The sequence below is a fragment of the Cavia porcellus genome, unplaced genomic scaffold, assembly GCF_034190915.1.
Source record: "Cavia porcellus strain 051 isolate PalLab524CR breed Dunkin Hartley unplaced genomic scaffold, mCavPor4.1 scaffold_27, whole genome shotgun sequence".
Taxonomy (NCBI): Eukaryota; Metazoa; Chordata; class Mammalia; order Rodentia; family Caviidae; genus Cavia; species Cavia porcellus.
The window spans coordinates 40,862,642-40,884,583 of record NW_026947510.1 but is presented as its reverse complement, the minus strand read 5'-3'; the positions used below and the strand labels follow the sequence as shown (position 1 = coordinate 40,884,583).

At 36.8% G+C, this 21,942-nt stretch overlaps 1 protein-coding gene across 2 annotated transcripts in view; it reads right to left on the bottom strand.

Annotated features, from left to right (window-relative positions):
• Ptpro (protein tyrosine phosphatase receptor type O) overlaps window positions 1–21,942 on the bottom strand; it is a 212,393-nt gene that overhangs the window by 22,276 nt on the left and 168,175 nt on the right. Inside the window, exons 16-19 of one of the 2 annotated variants that reach the window (XM_013153129.3) lie at window positions 18,858–18,926; window positions 16,330–16,413; window positions 11,061–11,096; window positions 7,620–7,701 (exon numbers count right to left, since the gene is read on the bottom strand). In XM_013153129.3, coding sequence (XP_013008583.2) covers window positions 7,620–7,701; window positions 11,061–11,096; window positions 16,330–16,413; window positions 18,858–18,926 — 271 coding nt within the window. The remainder of the gene's footprint in view (window positions 1–7,619; window positions 7,702–11,060; window positions 11,097–16,329; window positions 16,414–18,857; window positions 18,927–21,942) is intronic. The other variant, XM_023565300.2, reaches the window with a different exon arrangement.

Genomic DNA, 21,942 nt, shown 5'->3' with positions numbered 1-21,942 from the left:
TTGTCCAAGGGAAACTGCCAAAAATCTCCCAGTCTGTGAGTTTTCTTTTCATTCTATCAGTAATTTCTTTCAACATGTAAAAACTTTTTAATGAGATTTCAGTTGTCAATTCTTTGAAGTACTTCTTGTGAAGTTTGGCTTTTGTTGATGAACTCTTTGCCTAAACCTATGTCCTCAAGATTTCTACCTACTTTGTCTTCCAGTAGGTTTAGTGTTTCTGTCTTAATATTTAGATTATTGATGGCTAACATCAAGAAATTAACCAATAACAAGTGCTGGAGAGACTGTGGGACAACAACTTCTCCATTGTTGGTGGGAGTGAAAACTGGTACAACTACTGTGGAAATTAGTGTGGAGCTTCCTCAGAAAACTAGGATTAGAGGAATCCATTCAACCCAGCTATTCTCCTTCTGGGCATTTTTCCAGAAGAATTGAGAACATCATACCACAGCAATATATGTGCATCCTTGTTTATAGGTGCACAATTTGTATTTAACTAGATTTTGGAAACAACCCAAATGGCCATCAACTTAGGAATGGATAAAAAAGATGAGGTTTTTTTTTTTTGGTACAATGGAATACTACTCAGCCATAAAGAATGATAAACTTGAGGTTTTTATCAGTAAATGGATGCAACTAGATACCATTCTCATAAGTGAAATAAATCATACTTGTATGTGTAAACACTGTATCATTATCATCTTGGTAGTGTAAGAAACTGAAAAAGAAGATAAGATCCAGAAGTTACAATAGATATGGTAAAAGGAAAAGAAACTGCTCAAAGAAATTTACCTTGTTTGATCAGTCTTGCATGCCTGTATTTGATAAACTGAGCAACTATTTTGAAGATAACAATATGCAATATAACAACCATTGTTAAATCCCTACATCTTGTTTTGAAATCCTATTGTTATTGCTATTGTTTTTGTTGCTGTTGTCATTTTCTTTTGTTGTTTTTTGATTATTTGCTTCTTGATTTTTCTGGTTTTTTTTTCTCTTTAAACTAAAAAAAGAAAATAGAGTTTTCATATAAAATGGTGTACTACTCTGCTATAAATAAGAAAAACTTGGAATATTTTTAGGTAAATGGATACACCTTGAGACCGTACTTTTAAGTGACATAAATTGGACATGTTTAAATATCACATTGTCTTTTTTGTATAAGAAACAAAGTGGTAAATAGGGACCAAAATGGATGCAAGATATTGGAAAATGAAAGGAGGAGGGGGAAGGGAAGCAAAGAAAAAGAAAATAAGAGAAAAAACAGAAACGAAGCTTTTGTAAGTAACAAGGGAAATAAGAGTTGAAGGGAGGGGAATGGAAAAAAAAGACTCAAGATATATTTTGTACAAGTAAAAATTCTCTATGATAAATGTGGTCATTATGTGTATCAAAGTGTACCAATAAAATTAAATTAAAAATTTTTAAAATCCTATTTCCAAATAAGGGCAAATTCTGATATACTGAGACACAAGGCTTTAAAATGTTTTTGTAAACAGGGACATAACTCATAACATGTGCCTTAAAAAAGAGGAAAGTGTAGTGATGATGGGAATCTGAGGTGGATGACAGGATATTAGATAAGAAGGAAATCACATTCAAAAGTCTAGCAATGGCTAGCAAGGCCCTGGGCTTCAGCATATCTTTTAGGGACAACAGTCCAGTCAATGGGCACATTATTGATAAAAGCCCAGAGATCAAAATCTGGGGTAGGGAAAGGGAACAAGAGGAGAGAGAAACTCAGGTTGGGGAGCAAAGACTCCTCTAACGTGAAACTATTGGACAAGCTTCAGGGTGAGTTATTTCAACAATGACTGCACCTAAGTCTTCAGGGAACTGCACTGAAGTATATAAAAATACAGCTGCAAAGGAGGTGAAAACCAGAAATCAAGGCCATCGCTTGTGAGCTGTATGAGAATTTATGTTTATTTCATTTTGATCTTCGCAACCACATTTCCCAACAAAAATGGTGAAGAATTTTACCATTCACAATCAACCACAAGCCCAGAAATTAATAGCAGAACAAGCAATGTATGGTATATCTTGTGGATGCTCACACTTCAAGGTCTAAAGTCTGTTTCTTTAAAACACTTCTCATGTAAGATGTCAGAAAATGATGAACTTCTTGGTTTTAATCCCTGGGTCCCAAACTTCCTTAAGAAAATCATATATTTTTGTCAGAAGGGTAATCTTTCCAGAAGGTCAAAAATGAGATGCAGAGTGAAAAGGGAATTTATCCAGTGAACACAAATTAGCAACTCGGATAGCTTCATGTATGTCTCTGAGCTGTATTGGTAATATATGTAAATACAGACATTAGTTTCAATTTGCATGATGCTTATAAATGATGCAGTTTCTCATTGCAAGTGTGATCTTTCGATGTGAGCATCAAAATGAATGCAAGTAGTAAATATTCATATAAGCAGAACAAGTATCTGTGTACCTACTGGATTTAGTTATGCCCAGCTGCTTCAACCACCTCTGTACCCTCTTGGTTTCCCATTAGAGCTGGAAACATTTTTTTACTTTAGCCTCAATATCTATCGATATATGAGGAATTCCTTGTGAAAGGTCTGGTATTCACTCAGAAATCAAGCACAATACTTAGTTAAAGATAGATGAGGAACTCTGGCACTGAACCTGAGGATTTGGCAAGTGAGATGTAACTGAGAGTTGGCAATGTTTGGAGACAGTCAAGTGAAAAATGAGGTAAGACCAGTGGGTCACTGCTTCAGCAAATATTGGTCTAAAACATACAGTGTAAGCTCATGATTTAAAAGATGCCTAGAAAGGGAGTCATGCTGTTTACCCTGGAGCATGTATGTAACATAAGGGTTTGGCACCAGATCAATTACATATAAGATTAATAATCTAAGAATAGATTTATGAAGGCAGCTTCATAATAAATAAAAATCCTAGGAGAGAGAAATATGGCCACACCAGCAAACAAGCCCAGTCTGGGAACCAGTGCTATGCATGGGCCACCAGCGGACTGGGAACAGCTAGGCTCTAGCCCCTTCTGACGCATAGGCTGGCAAGCAAGGAGTACCAACCCCCACCCTTACCCCATAAGCAACTGGCTTATCTGGAGAAACACAGGCTGTGCTGATAGCTATGCAGGTGAAGTGCAGTTGGATGCTGTGGTGCTTTGGTATTTCATTGACCTTGCAAGTCTAGGGCCAGGGGTCTGATCATAGGTTCAGAGGATAGTGGTACAGAGTGTGGTATCTAGCGGGGAGGGATCGCCTTCTGAGGACTGCAGCCTTTGTTGGTTTCCTAAGGTCTTGTTTTGAGGTCTTATATCATTTCTATTGTTTTGTTGGGTTGGGTTTTATTCTCTTTTGTTTTGTTTGATTCTGTGAAATCCTATGGCAGGATAAACTGTTTCAAGGATAGCAAGATATATTATGGTGGCAATTTTGGATTTACTGTTGGCCTGTTTTGAAATCCTTTATTGCATTCGTTGTTTTGTTTTTATTCTATTTTACTCTGTTTGATTTTTACTGTCCGAAGTTATCTGCAGCTGTTTTGAAGACATCAAGAGACATTATGTCAATTTCATAGTTTTGAAGCCCTGTGTCTCTTCTACTGGATTGTTTTGATTGGTTTTATTCTGTTTTATCCTCTTTAAAATAAATAAATAAATAAATAAATAAAAATCCTAAATGCTTCTTTAAGTCATAGAGTGATGCTTAATCTTATGTGCCATCTTGGCTAGGTTGCTGTGCCCAGTTGCTTCATCAAACATGGCTGGAAATTAGTGTTCTTAAAAAGTGGTGATCATTTGATCAGCAAACTGTGAGCAGGGTAGATTATCCTCCATAAAGTGACCGCAAGGGAAAGAAAGGGGAGGATGGGATTCTGCATCCATGCTGCCTTCAGGCTCAAGATTGCAATTGCAGATCTTCCCTGGGTCTCAGCCTGACCCATAGATTTCGGATTTGCCCACCACGGCTACCATATAAACCATAAATCAATCCTTCTTTCTGTGCACCTGTATCTTTATCTCTATCTGTATCTCTATCTATCATCATATTTGTGTTATAAATTACATATTGAGAAATTCTTTTGGTTTCTCTGGAGAGCTCTAAGTTATAAGCTTGGTTGAATCTGTCCCACATTTAATCCAACATTTCTCAATGGAAAAATATTGGGCAGAGATAATTGTTTATTGTCATACTCACTGAAGAAAATCTTTATCCTTCTTTTATTACATACTATGGGTAACCTCCTGCTAAACTATTATAACAACCCAAAATACACCCCCACTTTACCGAACTCCCTATAGGGAACAGACTGGTTGGTACTTGCTTAGTTGAGAACTATCAATATGTTCAAAAGACATGTTACATGTAAAGAAACAAGTTTGGAGAACATTTAATTTGTTTCCTATATTAATTAGTGGCAAATGATAAGGAGATCAAGATTTTAGACTTTCTAATTTGGTTCATTCCTACTTTTCTTATAAGCACTATGCAATAAACCTAAATAGGTCATTTAGTTCTTGAATGTATGTCTTCAGCAAGCAACAAATTGAACATTTAAGCATACAACATTTACAATTCTGCTTTTGATATTTTTAAGATACTTAAAGTTTCCATGCAAATCATTTATTTGGTTCTCTCCATGCCTCTCTCTGCTGGGAAATATTGCTCCCCGCTCCTTTAATTTAGTTAATTTGGCCACATTAGCTGTTCCTGTGATGGATCCTGTGATTCTGCAGTCCTTGGCTGCAGCTGGTTTGAGCAGGTACCATGACCCAGGATGGTTAATCAGAATTTCTCCCCCACTAACTTTCAAACTATGAATGTGAAAAGCAATAGCTGTCTTTGCAAATATGAAAGCAAAAGGATATGATGCTCAGGGGGCTGCTGGTGGCCACATTTTCTACTATAAAAAATACGTTGTGTTGCAGTGAAAGTTAAGATGAAGTGAATAACAGAAATAAGAAATGACAAGCAGGGTCCCTGGAGGGGGTGGGAATCTGGCCCCCGGTTCCAGCAACTCACTCCTTGCCACTCATTGCTTAGCTGCTAAACCCTCCTTAAATTATACAAGATGAATCTCTATTTTTGAATAAATCTCCTTTTCGTTTGTTGTAAACTAGTTTGAATCATGTTTATGTCGCAACTAAAACATACTTTTCTTTTTATCAGGAAATGACACTGAATATTTAAAATAATGAAGCAATTCAGAAACACAGTAATAGTTATATTTGGGTTTGATGGCATAAACTGTGAGTTCCCAGTAGAGGTAATGATCCTAGCTGAGCTACCAGTGTTGTATCATCTCAAGGAGTTAAGAAATTGTGGCTTTAGTAAGATTAGAAGTGTAACTATATCATCATTTGCATCCCCATTATCAGAATCATCCAACTGTTTATGGCAGAATTTTGATGTGTGTGTGTGTGTGTGTGTGTGTGTGTGTGTGTATGTGTGTGTGATGGTACTGTGGGTTAAAACCTGAGATGCTCTATGTTATGGTTTGTGTCTAAATGTCCCTCCAAAGCCTCACGCAGTCATAGGTGGGGCTTTATCAGAGGTGGCTGGATCTAGGGTGTGTGATTGATTCATGGTAGAATGCTGGGATTAAGGGTGGGTGATTACTAAATCAGGCCACTGATTAGTTTGGCACTGCCCTAATCCCTGTAGCCTGGATAAAATATAGGGGACAGAAAGAGGCTTGTCTTATTCCTAGTTTCTTATTGCTCCTGCTGTCTTCTGCCACCATGAACTGTTCCTTCTTGTAATGTCTATCTCCATGACAGCCTGCCTTGGAGCCAGTCAATTATGAACTGAAATCTCTGCAACCTGTGAGCTAAATAAACCTTCCTTCATGGGTGTTGTATATTTCATCTTAGTGATGAGAAAAGTAATCAAGACACTTTACATTCTGAGCCCTTTTAGTTTCTGAGACAGGGTCTGCTAAGTTGTCCAGGCTGACCTCAAACTTCTGTGCATTTTGCCCTAGCTTCTCAAGGAGCTAGGGTTACAGGCTGTGCCACAAGATCCAGCTGTTGCTTTCTTATAAACATATTCTTTCACTGATATGCTTTTCTGAAATGCCAACCTCACTACAGATTTTATTCAAATTGACTTTCTCTCTTTGAGAGGTAACATTTGGTTTAAAATCTATGATTTCTTAAACACCTGCAGGAAGTGCATAACTGAGCAGGCTCTTTGTGCAATTTCTCGCCACACAGGTGGTGATAGGAAGCTTTATATTTGACAATGTACAAGGTTCTTCACCTCTTCAAATTCTCCATAAGAAGACTCACACCAGGACCATTGTTACTTTTTGGAGTCTTTTTCCTTTTTTTCCTTTTTTTATCGGTACCAGGGATTGAACTCACGACTGCTTGCTCACAAGGCAGGCACTTATGCCGCTGAGCTAAATCCCCAGCCCCCAACTTTTTGGAGTCTAAAGCTATATTTGGCTAATTAGGGGAAAGAAAAAGTGAATAAAATGAGCGAGACAAAGCAGAGGCTATAATAATAATAGTCATAACAATACTAATCCTAATAAAGAAGTTACGCTTGAGAAAGAAACTACTAAATATAGAAAAGCCACATTCTCTTTTCCTTTAAGCTGAAGCGCTGACCCCTTGAGCCACGCTGTGGGGATCCAAAGAATGTGAGGCTATTATGAGTGGTGAGCTCTATGGGAAGAGCAGGTGAAGACTGATTCTATTCTCCCCAATTACTTAGTTCTATCTGTTCTAACACAAGGTCTTAGACACAAAGCGATATATATGTGTGATCATTAATCCTGATGTATCAGCTTCACTGGGCTAAGAAATGCCTAGAAGATTAGTGCTCCTGTGTCTAGTGGGGGGGGGTCATGAAGGTACATTTGTTAGCTGACTTTCCCTCTGAAACTGTTACTGTGTGCGGCTCTCTGGCTGTCATGAGCAAGCAGCTTTGCTCCCCACACTTCTACCATGAAGCTTCTGCTTTGCAGCCAGATGCCATGGACTGAACCATAAACAAACCCCCCTTCCTTTAAATTGAGGATGTTTTGTATTATGTCCCAGCAATGAAAGCTGACTAAAATAAGATGCATCAGGAAAAACCCAGAGGAATTGGCTTTTCTTTTTCTATACAAATCATGCATAACCTTCTCTCTCCATTTTTTTCCAAGGGAAGAAAATAAAACTGTACAAAGAGATATTTGGTAGTATGTCAGCAGCTCTGCCCTAGGCTGTTCCCTGCCCAGGACACAAAGGGAGAGAGTTTCTACTGCCATCGACCCTTCCTGTGGCCTAAGTTACCCAAGAGACATGCTTAAAATTTCCTGAAAGGGAAACTGTACTCAGAATTATTTGCTTTTTTACCCTTATACTTAATTTCCCCAGTTTTCAATGATGGCTTCTCCTGCCTATGCTGCTCCCCTCAACACCTGCATCTCTTCTTTTCTTCTTTTCATTTCTGGCCAAATATCCAAGGACACAAGACACTTGCTTTGAGCTAGCAGTTAAAGTGCCCTGAATCAACCACCTACCTCACCTATCACAGAATCATCACAAGCCCACCTGGTTAGCAGAGCAAAGACCCCAACACAAACCCAACCATTCCATGTCCTACTCATGAAGGAAGTAGAAAATGTTTTATGCAACTCACCTCAAATTGAAGGGAAAATTTATAATCGGAATCTTTGGCCATATCCTTGATGTAGGAATCAAAGTCATCTAGTTGAACCGGGCTTTGTCAAACACAAAGAAATGTATGTTTTAAAAATCCTGTTGATGTGTATTATATATTATTTATCATCATATTTCTCAAAAATACACACTTTCTTGAGGCAAATAGAAGTTTTGCTTCTCAAAGATTAACACTCAGTTTTGTTTTATTTTTGTTTAAAATGACCTATTTCTCCAGTTTCTCATGTATTATAATTAAAAAGAAATTAAAAAGATATATATATATATATATATATATATATATATCTTCCAAGAGATAGGAGAAATTTCTAGAATTATACTTGACTTTTATTCTAGCAATAAAATATTATATATGTCAATGTGTAAATAATGATATCTCTACATATGTGTGAAATTCAAAAAACTTTGTTATATGGGAAAAATAAAGGATTAAATTTCAAAGACTTCTTTGAATTAGAGTTTATCATTCTTTATGTACAGTGTGATTCTGGAGAATGACCTAATACTTCAGGGATTCATCATTGTCATTAATAAAATACTATAGTCTTATCTACCTCATAAGGTTGAAATATAGTTTATAAAGAAACTTACCATTTTAAACAGATTTACAAGTATCAGGAGCTGTAGCACTAGCTACAGTGCCCAGACCACAGGCCAGGTCAGTGCATGACATGCTTGTCTAGACATCAGCCTTAGAGAGAATGCTTATAAAAACACCAAACCAGCTTAGAGGTACGACCAAGGAACAATATCTAAATGTATGTTTCTACATCTGTAGCAGAATTTCCACCTTTTTCCTTTATCATGGTGAATAGGTCTTAAATTTTGTACTCTATAGTTTTCTGGGGGCAGGTTATCTCTTCTAGAGCTTACTGATTCCAATCTACTATATACTGTCATCTAACTCAGGTCTTTCCATGTTGGTAGGGTCCATACAGTTGAATTTTCCCTTAAACTTGTGACATGTGGCTCAATTTATATCGTATATCTGCAGTTACATGGCTTATTTGCAAATACAGTATTTAGTAGATACTTAAAGCAGTAGCTTAGCTAATCTGATAGATTAATTTATGCTAAGATTTTAGTAGATTTCTTTCTTTCTTTCTTTCTTTCTTTCTTTCTTTCTTTCTTTCTTTCTTTCTTTCTTTCTTTCTTCTTTCTTTCCTGGTGGGGACTGAACCTAGGACCTCACACATGCTAAGAAGTACTCTACCACCGAGCTGTGCTTCCAGTCCTTATTATTTTTTATTCTGAGACAGGGTCCCAGTGAGTTGTTTGAGCTGGCTTGGAACTCCTGAGTCCCTTGCCTCAGTCTCCTAAGTATGTAGGATTATAAGCATAAGCCACCATATCAGGTTTGATTTTAGCAGATTTTAAAGGACAGCAATCCTTCCAGACAATACATTTAAGTATTTTAAATAATGCCAATGATAAATTCATGCTCATAAAACACACTGCAGTTCAGAAATATGCATATGTTATCTTGCTTGCTTGATCGCTGGGGTAGACATGGAGACTGGGTCCATGTTTCCTGATGCCAGGGTAAGGCTAAAGGAGATAGGAAAGAGTCCAGCATCCTGGATCCTAAAGCCCAGAGACAATGAGCTTTGATTACTTGTGACTCGCTAATCTTACAAAGGAATGGTTAAAGTTGGGGCTCCCATCCTGGAATGAACTCCATTAGTAATGAACTGTACTCTTTGGGTGATGCTTTTCAACAGGGAGGGCACTGACCTTAAAGTTGGATTTAACATTTTTAGTTTTCACCTTGTTTTCAGGAAAATGAGAGCATGTTTAGGGAGGGGCAATCAGATAAAATGCTTCTGGGTTAGAAGAAGAAAAAATCAAGACCCAGAGGGGAAAAGTAAAGATGGGTGAACAAATGAATGAATGAATGGATGAATGAATGAATGAACATATGGGAACACAGGGGAGAAGATGAGAGAAAAGAAGCTGGAGAGAGCTGGGCACTGGGGAAAGGTGGAACGAGAGGGCAAGGGAAAGACGGGTAGGAGGCAGGTCAGCAGAGATAATAGAGGAGAATCAAGGGACATGGGGATGGTGGGACATTTGGAAAAAGGAAAGAAAACTCAAATGGGAAAGAGAGGGGAAGTCTCTTAAGAAGTAGCTTCTGCCTTGGAAGTAGGCAGTCATGAGTTCGATCCCTGGTACCGGTAAAAAGGAAAAAGACAAAAAAAAAAAAAAAAAAAAAAAAAAAAGAAGTAGCTTCTGGAGTTAGGAGGGTTGAGAGGAAAATGAGAAGAAAGGAGCAAGCTGGTTTGTGACTGTTTTGGGGCCGTGGACAGGTGATAGCACTCCTAAACTCTACAAATCATCTGTCCATGTCTTGCTTTTCCATGTCTCTCCCTGACCCTTGGGAAGAGAAAACTCAAGAGTTAGTTTCCCTTTTTTGGGGGGGAGGGGATCCCAAACCCCGTCCTCTAGATGTGCTATGGCATGCCTGTCTCTTGACAATCCAATCAATTGCTTTTGAGCAACAAAAGGTGAAGATACCCTTCTTCTGCTTAGGCTGGTCTTGTCTCTCCTATTCCAGCTGGTCTATGTCAATGCTATGCATACTGATATGTAGGTTTAGAGTAATTGTCCTGAATTGAGCCATAAAATTTTAAGTCAGTCAAGCCTAAATAAAAATGTTTTTATACTAACTTTTCTTTTGGATTGTATCATGCATTACTCCATGATGTTTTCTCTATTTGCATGGATGTCATAGGCCTGGCCGAATCCCTAAGTCTCTGCTTATACTAATAATGTATAAATCCTAAACATGTATTGAGAATGAACTCTATTTTTAAAAATTGTTCTCTTTATATGTAGAGTTTTTACTAACAAGAGTCCTGGAAGTGTTCATCTAATAAGCTTTTGAAATCCGGTGACAGTTTACTCAAATGACTCAATTTAGTAGATAAGAGCACAGACTTGATAGAGTACCAATCTTTCCTATTATAAAGATATTCTAGACAGAATTATCACAGCATCTACTATAACATCAAATAGAGTAAATGCTATTCTCTGAAATAAACAGGATTTGAAAACATATGGTGAGGGTTTCTGCACACTTTTGGTATAGCTAAACATCAGACTTTTAAATTTAGAAATCCATCCTTCCTCTTGCAAGACTTGTATAAATTCTAACCATCCACTGTTTTTTCAGATTGCATATGGTGAGAATTGTCCTTATTCTTGGCATGACTCTGTTAAACTTCTTCTCTGGTCTTCTTATCCAGATATGCAAACACGCCTGGGTCTATTGTACTTAGATTTCACACTTACCTCTTCCTTAGACACCCTTTCTATTTGGGGATAAACAGCCTTTTTAATGCAGAAAATTAAGATCATTCTGACAGAAATCTTCTACAGTGAAGTATCAAGAGAAACTTACTTAGTCAGTTTCCTCTTCTTTAAACCATTTTTACTCCTGAGGGGGGGAAAAAAACAAAAATGATAAATTTACCTAGGTGAAAGAATAGATTAATAATGATGATTAAAATTGAGGAGCTTAATTACATTAGCCACCTCAATTTTACCTAAATTTTATTAGACATATTTTAGGTTTGTTAAATTACTTTTCATTCAATGAGAAGATAATGATCATAATTTTAGATTCATTTTTTAAAAAACCTATAAGGTTGCAGAAGCATAACTGCATTTTATGTTTCCTTTTGCAAAAAGATTTATATAAGTACAATTTTAAATTCTTGATGATAAAGTTGTTAAAGTAGTTTTAAATATATAGAAGTATCTATGCTTGATGATTCAGGTTCTGCAAGCAAGAAGGGAGAACTGGGAAATAAAAAGAACTTGCAGGCATAGTATTGGTTTCTTTTAAAAGATTTTCTTAATGTTTATATTCCTTGATTAAACAGTAAAATAATCTTTTCTGACATTGTCACAAGGAATGTGGATTTGTGTTCTCCGTGTGGGTATATGACTCACCTAATTCTCCTGTGATTCTGTTCTTATTCTTTTGATCTAGGTTTTAAGCTCTCTGAAGAATTGGACCTATCACATGCTTCTTCTTAAATCATTAATTTCTATAAATTTAAATCTGGGAAATGCTAACAGATACTTTGGTTAATTACATTTTTTAGGGTAATCAATTTCATGCACTGGGTAAGGTAATTAAGTTACCTAATGTTAAGGTGTATCGATTGAACTATTTTGTTATTGCAGTTTACTCTGTTATAAAGATGATAAGTATTAAAATGGGAGTATATAAATGATATAACAGCAAACATTTTGTTTTAAGTAATTTTCAAGCTTTTGGGGGGGGGGTACTGGGGATTGAACTCACGACCTTGTGCTTGCCAGGCAGGTGCTTGTGCAGCTGAGCTAAATCCCTGTTCCTCAAAGATCTTTGAGCAATTTTCATGACAGACAAGATTTTCAGAAAACAGATGTCCACAGTAAATAATCAGTTGTGATATAAATATTCCATGTATCAAAATATTCATTTGTATTTAAAATTGTGAATGTTCTGCTATCTGTACATCTGGAAGCCTTTAGTTGAGTGTAGCATTACTTTTTCTTTGCTTTCATAGCAGATTTCAAGAGGAAGATTCTTCATTTATGATCCTTCTATGACTGGCAGGTGTGGATACATCTGTTGATAGACTATTATCTCCCAGGAGGTCTGAGCATAATTAATGGCATATATAGCAGGTGGTTACTAAATACTTATTGAATTGAACTGCAGAAAGCATCTTTGCTATGTTAACCTCACAACTGCACTTAATGTTTCAACTAAGAATTTGACCCTAGGTGGGCTTCTGAGATCATCACTGGGTAAATGAGACTTGTGGAGGGTCAGGAAAGGTAAGGAACCACTCTTAAATGCAGATGGTCTATTTAATAATTCGTTTCCTCCTTTTCTTCCCTCTCATTCTTTTTTGTCTTTCTTACTTAGAATTTAGACTGGAATGCCAGCTTTCACTCTGCCTCTGTCTCTCGTCCTTTCAAAAAACCACTGTAATGTTGGACAGAGCTGTAGGCATGCAGGAACCTAAAGAAATGTCTATTGATCTTTTTTTAGGAATTCTACATTTATCTTGTATAATAAGAGCCAATGACTTTAGTGTTTTAAAAGACCAAAAAGTCAGGATAGAGGGCTGACAGCTCTGGAAAAGTCAGGAGGCTGCAATATTTCTTGAGATTGAGTGGGGACAAAAAGTACTTTCCTATTCAAGCAGGGTTTAAGGCAAACTAGGAAGAAACAAATGGCATGGGAGGGAGTGACACTGAATAAATTCAGTGCTGAAATATTAAGCTGCTACTATTCAACTGCTGTGCAGAAACCTGATTCATGGCGGAAAGACACTGTTGTTTCTTGAAGTCTCATTTATTATTGAGCGTACTTTCAATATAATGTAGTGATTTATCTCATGTTTTGTATGACATGGAGCTACAATAATTCTTATGTTATGATTTGTATATAACTTTCATCGCTCTGTTTAGAGTTTACTGATTCCAAAGTGTTCCTGTATACGAAGGCTGAGGAATGTACAGGGTTGAATTATGAGATTCCACAGCAATAGTGATAGAATTTTCCTACATTTTTAATTGCTATGCTTATTGCAAGGCAAAAGTGAGGGGAAAATTCACTTGAAATGTGTAAGTTAAGGATTCATTAATTTAGGAAAGAGCTAGATTGTGTGTTATAGTGAAAACTTCGGGCAGTGCTTGGGGTGTTACTTTTTCATTGCAAAAGATTTTCCAAATAACCAATAGACAATACCCCTCAGGTGTCCAGTATATATATGAATGGGGATTAGTCAATTCTTTAATTTTGTCCTTTCCCCTTATATTAGGTAAAGTTCAAAACCCTAATGACTTCAAGAATTTAAGATGCACTCTTCATGAGGTTTTTAAAAAATTTTTTAAATGGCTGTGACAGTCTGGGAAAGCCAGTCACACTGGAATTCACTCCAAAACACAGTATAAGGTTGTGGTGGAGATGGATTCATAATGGTTTAAACGCAACAAAACAAAATTTTAAAAAAAACCCCACCAATTTCGTGTTACTTTTACATGAGCTGAATAGAAACCATTATAAAATCTGAAAAAGATCCTTAAGGTAGTAGCATTCTCCAGATACGGCTTGTGGTGACCACAAGTTGTACTCCTTAAACTAAGAGCAGCTTTGCATTTAAAATGCCAACTGTCCAGGAGTTAGAAAAGCCAGATGACTACTTGAGCACTGTACGAGGCAGGCACTGGAGCAAAAACATGCAAGTGTTAACACATGGGAAACATGCTGTGCGACTACAATCTTTGAAGAACAGAACCCCAGGACTATCTCAGTTGGGTACTTGTGCTGCACAAATTTGACCACCATCTTGGACAAAGGTTTGCACAATACCATCAAAGAACGTGTCTCTGGTTTTCTACACCAACACTAGTTTCATAACAAGTTTTTGGAAAATTCAATAGGGACATATCTTTCCAAGAAATTCAGCTTTGCACTTAAAATGCCAACTGTCCAGGAGTTAGAAAGGAAGTTAGGGAATGTGTTCAGAAATGTAGGGGAACGTAGCTTTGTTACTTGTAGCTGTGGTTCACAGGTAAAGTACAAAGACCATCACATCTGAAGGAAGCATTCAAAAAGACGATGTAGAGATGACAGCAGATGAAAATAGCCACAAGTTATGAGACCAAGCGAACAGTAAGGAATTAAAGTAATTGCAGGAAGGCTGAGCTGTACTGGAAGGGCGGAAGCATGAAATTTTCTCTTATATCTGACACAGTACAAGCTTAGGGCTGAGGATGTAATTTGTATTCGGTATATTTTCAGCGGTTGATATGTGTGAACTTTTCTGAAAGTGACAGGAAGCACTTTCCTGTCCTGTTTTGCCTTCTTTTCTCACTTGGAGATAGACATTAACAGACTCAAGACAATTCTTCAAAACACCGCTGAAGGGATTTTTCTCCCTATCTTGGGCTTCACTGAATTTGATAAGTGCTATAAATGGCATCCCTGGAAGGACTTGCTGAGCTTCGAAGATGTGTTTGTCACAGGACCTTAAGAAAGTCATCACACACACACACACACACACACACACACCCCTGATGAAAGCTTTAAAATGAACTGTGGAAAATGAGAAAGTCAGAGAGACTTAGGACATGAATATACCATTTTATATATATTTCTTTTGTTTTAATTGAGGTCTAGGAAGGATACCTCAAAAGTATTCGTTACAAGTATCCTAAGAATACATAAAAACGTTGACTATGATGAGTAGGTGTTGAGTTAAAAGTCAATGTGAATTTTGAAGGTCAAATTGGACTGTGTGTGTTCTACTCAGACCTGAAAACTATCTGACACTAATTGTTAAGGACAGAGTCATCACGAAGGTTTACTCTAAGTACTGTGATAACAACAAACAGAAGAACAGTGAATGTAAATTGATCCTTCGGTATGTTCCTGGGACTTTGTTACATACATCTACCTTTTCTCAAAATCTTTAAAAGAAAATATAAATTCTAGGGGCTGGGGATTTAGCTCAGCAGCATAAGCGCTTGCCTTGAAAGCAGGCAGTCATGAGTTCGATCCCCGGTACCGATAAAAAAAGACCAAAAGAAAAAAAAAGAAAATATAAATTCTCTATTTAACAATCTCTATTTTGAGAAAGGTTTTTTAAAAGTATCTTTCTTCCATGGCAGTTTGAGATCATACATTCACCTCTATTTATTCTCTCCTTAGGGACCTGGAAGAATGTTTGAGTAATGCTCTTTTTGAATGAATAACCCTCCAGATTGATACCCATTCCTTTATCCCTCTTGTTCACTGTTTTCAGTTCATGAGATATTTTTACTGCTTTCTTCTGAGTTTTCTCAAGCTGTCCACATTTCTGGATCTGACTGTACACAATTTAGTACCTAGACACCATGTATTATTGCCTGTTATTGAGATGAATGACTTTGTCAGTCTCCTGATAAACCACTACCATTTCTCTTCTGGTTTAGGAAAAAAATCATTCTTCTGGATTTTGTAGCCTGAGAATTCAAGGTTACTATTATGATATATTAGAAAAACCAAATAGAATAAAGATTTGAATAAGATGATTTAGAAGTCAAGAAAATAACAAAGATCTGGGTTTGGACTTTTTATGTGGTAGTATACAATATTAAGATAGTTAATCTCCTTAAACTTCTATTTTTGCGTCTCTGAAATGGGCCTATAATTCTCTACAGGATTGAGGGGGGAGAATTAAGAAAATTATGCAAAGCAGTTTGCCCAAAGCTTTTCAGTATTTACTGAGTTAACATTATAAAAACAAAGAGGCTCTAAAACACAGCGTGTAATCTCTAGTCCTTCTACACTTGGAAAAATGGAGCTCTTTCATGGATGGAGATGGGAAGGAGGTCATTTATAAAGATGAGAGGTCAGTGGATTGACTCAATAAAAAACAAATGACTAATAAATAAAAGAAAAACTTGCCAAGAATTTCATGAGGAGAAAACTAAAGTGGAAAATCTCTAGAGGCGTCATGGTACCAGGCTCTGTTTTATCGCATTTAAACACATGATGAATGATTTCAGATGCTGCCAAACACATGGAATCATTAAAAAGAAAACTTTCCTTTTCATTTACTTTTTAAAAGCTAACTTTTAGAGATTATGTGTTAGGTAAACAGTAAAAAAAAATCACTTACCAAGGATTAATATAAAATGCCAAAAGGTAATCAGTCCAAAGACATGAAGGTAACAGGGTTAAGAAAGCAAATATACTCCTACGCCTGTGAGCATTAATAGATAACAGATGTAAAGATGAAAAAGTGCAAGAGTTAGTAATATCAACTGTGAACAGAGATCAGTAAATTACCTATTGGGATCAATTAATATGACAAGCACCTTAATTACAATTAAATATTACTCCAATCTATGAAATTTAAACTTGAGTTCTTAAGTGCTACAATATTGACAAAATCAGTTTTTATTCACACAAGACCTTATTATAATCAGATATAATTCACTGAATTTATTTTGTGTCAGTCTGCTATTAGGTGATTACATTTTGCATTCAGTTAAATGAGGCTCCCAAGTGCCTCATTAGTTACTCTTAGGTGCTACCTTTCTAACGCTTACACCTATTTTAAGAAACCTCTATAATATCATTTGATAGCTAACTGGCAGCTGGTGGGAGGAGAGATATATGGTCAGATTACTTACACTGATTCTGTTAACAGAAGCTTTTGGGGAATGGAATTATAAAGCTGTGCTACTATTTGTGACTTTCTATATTATACTTGGTTTAAATTGTCTTGTAATTTCTAAAAATATTCCTGAAAACAAAGGTATGATGTATTTGATACTCAGGTACTATTCATTTAAAATAGACAGCTCACCAATTGTGTGGTCTATTATTTCACTGATAGTGCAGTAGAAGCAAAATCACAGAGTTTTACTTTAATTTGAATCCAGACCTTTGATTTAAAATGCCTGGTTTGAATACAATTTCAGCTATCCAAACCTCTTATAAAACAGAATATCCATCCATGTCGATTTAAAAATATCCCCTGGCTGCATCTATTCTCAGAATTAGAGAAGAAAGTTCTGTCACCTTGTCACTTTAGTTAAAACAAATCCCCAGTGAGACAGCTCTGCTCAGCCAGGCAGAAAACACGACCACTGGCAACAATGTCTTTGTCAGGATCTGCAGAAGAATTTACTTCACTTTACAGGGGTCCTGAAGTGAATTCTCTTTTGCTTCAATTTTCCTCCAAACCAGTCTCCCAGAAATACTACAAATTGTGACTGATTATAAAGTTAGTTAATTCATAGCTCTCTTGAGTTGCACGTGTAGATGGGTCAGTTCCTAGATGGGCTCTGCATTGCTTACACCACGGCTCTCAGGAACAGGCCCCTCTCCCTTCTCTCCCTCTTTTTCTCCTTCCCTCCTTCCTTCCTTCCTTCTTTCCTGAGAATTGAACCAGAGAGCACTGAGCTACATCTCTAGCCCTTTTAATTATGATTGATTTCTAAACTTTTAAGATAGACTCTCACTAAGTTGCCCTGGTTGGCTTTGAACTCATGATCTTCTGCCTTAACCTTCCAAGTAGCTGGCATTACACGTAAGATTAAGCCTTTTTAAGGATCAATGAGGCAGGCCTTTAATCTCAGGAAAGGTGCAGAAATATTTGAACAAACCAAGTGACATTTCCTAAATTTTCAGCATCAAGAATTTACAAGACTCTTTCTTTAAAGTTTGATTAATCATAGTTTAAAAGCAAAAATCTATATATGTTAAAATCTCACATGGCACTACATACTGTCTCTTTAAAAATTCTTTTTCAATTAGATTTTCACACTCACACAAGTGAAATTCATATAGTCTTTCCTTCCCTTCCTGATTCTGAGGTAAAATTTATAGTTATACATACATATTTCTTTAAAATTAACTGTTTGGGGAGGGGGTGTGCTGGAAAATAGAAAAAAAAATCACTTACCCAGGATTGATATGAAATGTATATATTTAAATATATTGTAAATATGTGTGTACTTAAAAATGCACTTGTATGGTTGCTTGCAACAGAAACAGTCTGGCTTCATGTTAAACATTTACCCAATTAGTAGATTTTTTTGGGTTTTGAATCAACTGGATAGGACTGTTAATTTTTGCATATTATTGTTAGTTATAAGGTCAGCCAATGGAATTTCAACCAATGCTTTTTTATTTCCCAAACATCTCCTCCCTCTGGGTCCTTAATATTCAAGTGTAAAGAAAAATGAGGCCATGTTTTCTTATCAGACATCACAGAGTTGAGTGATCTGAGCTGTACACTTCTTAATTGTAGAGCAGAATGGAAGCATGAATTTTAACACAGCGATGCAGCCCTATCTCAAGCAGTCTCTTTGGCTTTCAGCTACCACTTGTCCAGTATAGCTCCCACGTTTCTGCCCTCTTCAGCATAGTTTGGGCCTGCTTGCATGACTATTTTAGTCCTTTGAGCAATATAGTAATGTAGAACAAACTAAGACACTTTCCATGCTTCATAATTATATTAAGATTATAGAAACTATCATATCCTGTGATGATCTAGCCATTGAAAAATCAGCTTTCACTGAAATTATCACAAGGAAACAGACAAACCTAATTATCCCTTAAAGGAAGTGTAGTTGAGTTTGGCACACATGCAGCATAGCTACGCTACATAAAGGTTTGTTCCAAAACAATACTCACCAATTGTAGGGCAGTTTTCCATCCCTCTCTAAGGATGCAAAATTGACAAATGTCCCTGCTCCACACTCTCTGAAAGAAAGCACCAAAATCAAGGTAATTCCTTGACAAAGCACCACTTTACCTGGTGTAAAAGTAAAGAGACATTTTACTGGTTTATCGTGACTGCATTAAATGGAAAATAAAGCTAGCAGAAGTTTTACAAATGTTCTTCTTTTGCATGTAATGCAAAACAGAAAGGTAAAACAAAATGTCTTTTGGGATCTGCAAATCAAGTTATCTGGCTCCAAAAGGATTTTACTCCCCATCTTTGTCAAAGTGTATTTGAGATCCTAACACAAATCTCTGCACTATGTGTGTGTGTGTGTGGGGTGATAGTTCCCACAAAGACTTCATTAGTAAGGTGTAGAAGCTCTCCTAGAAAAACTGAGCATTTTCCATGTTTAGCAAAATTTTTATGGTATTTTGTTTTATAGCACTTTGTTTTACTTTTCTATAGTGATAGAATAAGATTCTCTTCAAAATTTTTCTTATATTACAGAGCACTTATTATTTATCATTTGAGATAAGAATGGTTTATACTGAACTACATCGTTCCTTGAAGTATCTAGAATGTGTTTAACTGTTCCGTTACTTAAAACACTGTTAAAAACTTTCTCCCAGAAGTGGGGGAAAATAGACATACTTTCATCTTTTTTCTATCTTTTGACGAACATATATTATGAACAGCTCACTGGGGTTCATACTTCTCATTTGTTCAAAATTGAAACAGAACTTTTGTTGTAATTGGTACAAATGCAATTGGTACAAATTCCTTCAGTTATCTGCCATCCTTATTTGTGTGTTCTAAAGATAATTTTCTTTTTTTGAAAAATACACTAAAGTATTGTTACAGTATATTATACCATAAATCACTTATCATTGGTATGTTTTCCCATGTCAATCTCATACATGTGGGATTTTTTTTTTACTCTCCAATTCAGGAGTACTTTATATGGAGTCCACAGACAGACTCTAGAGCTCTATAAATGCAAATGGGAAAAAAGCACACTTTCATTTTTATAGTCTGTAACTGCAATTCAGCAGTTCGTTGAGCCACTAATGTAGGAATAAAACCATCATAATATAAGTAACTTGCCATTGACTAACAGTAGAAATTTCAGATTCTTTTATGCCATACGCTTGAGGCAGATATCTTAAAATATCATTCATTCACTATGTTGAAATTATGATTTATAAGATATCCTACTAAATGTTAAGTGCTAATGAAAGGATATAACACATATGTTTTTAAAATATTATGATCATCATGGTTAGGTATAATTATATTATTCTATGTATTTTATTTTATGCTTTTACAAACCAAGCATTATTCTTAACAGGGATCCACAGTTTTCCCTAGAATGCCAAAGAGAATCATTGAATAAAAAATTGATGTCTGGTTTAATGACCAGCTGAATAAATTAAATATTCTAAATATCTGCTGTATGTACCACAAAAATGCTACAGTAAGAACCTCTACAGGACTTCTGGGAGAACATGGTGGATAGATAACAGCAGCTATGGAGGCTCTCTGAGATACCCAGCTTAGAATCCAGGAATGGTACAGTGTGAGGAATCCTAAGCAAGGAGAGATATACCCTGCTGACCCAGGAATGAACTAAGCTGAGAGAAACCAATTGGAAATGCAATCCCGGTGCTATAACCGGAATAGATAAAATCTCAGCGTGGAAGCTGGAACCCACGCCTCTGGAAGCTGCGATTTAAATTTCCTGCTGCCCCTCCTGCGTCTGAATCGGTACAGCAGGGACAGAGACACGAAAGCTCTGAGAGCAGGAATTGTTGAACGGAGTTGAGAGTGGGACTGGAGAGGAGCTCTGCATCGACCTGCGGTGAGTGAGAGGAACAGGGACCCTTCCATAGAGTAGGAGGCTCCAACAGAGGACATTCCGGGACCGGGCAGACTAGCCGGAACAGGATGCTGCAGTGACTTTAGTCACATATTTTCCTCTCAAGCGGGATTGGTGGGGAGCACTTGGCCTGGGTGATGCTGCGGACTAAGACCCAGTAGGCTAGCCCAAACCCAGCGCCTGGTGGTGCACCCTAGCAGTGAAGCCTTCAGTAGGTTGACTGAATTGGAGGGGTGGGCCCAAGTCTATGTCTCCCTAGTACATTGCAGTGGGCGGGAACACCTAGCCGGTGCAATTCAAATAAACTGTAACCTACAAAGAAAGAAACTGGGCCTCCTATATACACTTGCATGGAAGGAACAAAAAGTATGGGAAGAAGGAGCAACAAGAAAGGGTCCTTGGCCCCCAATCCTGAGAACACTGATCCAGGAAAGATAAATGCAAAGGAGAATGAGGACAGAAAACATGCAATATCAGACATGGCACCAATAGACATAAAGCGATATCTCCGGAGCCTCATAGATGAGTTCGAAAGTGAAGTATTTAACGACCTAAAGCAAGATATAAGTAGAATAGTTAGAGAAATGCTAAGCACCACCCAAGAAAAAACAGATGGTAGAATGGAAGAACAGAAGAAAAGGGGAGAATTGTTTGATGGAGAAAATAGAGAAAACATAGAATACGTGAAGCAGGTTCAAAGAGATTACCAGGAAACTAAAAACTCTATCAAAAGTTGGCATAACAGCTTGAAAGAAACTAAGGACAGATTATCTGAACTGGAGGGCAGATTTGTAATGTGGGAGCATGAAATGAAAAACTTCTTACAAATAACAAGAAAACAAGCAGCAATAATACAAAGGCTTGAAGATGATAAGAGCATCTATAACTTAAGAATTAAGAACATAAAAGAAGAAGTAGGGACACAAACAAATGAACTACAAAGGCTACTCACAGAAATAATCCAGGAGAATTTCCCTAATTTAGCAAAAGGTAAAGACACTCAGATGTATGAGGCATACAGGACCCCAGCCACTTACAACACAAACAGAGCTACACCCAAGCATATAATAATCAAAATTCCAGAATCCAATATAAGAACAGAATATTAAAAGCTGTCAGAGACAAGAAACAGATCACTTACAAGAGAATACCAATCAGAATTACAGCAGACTTAAAAC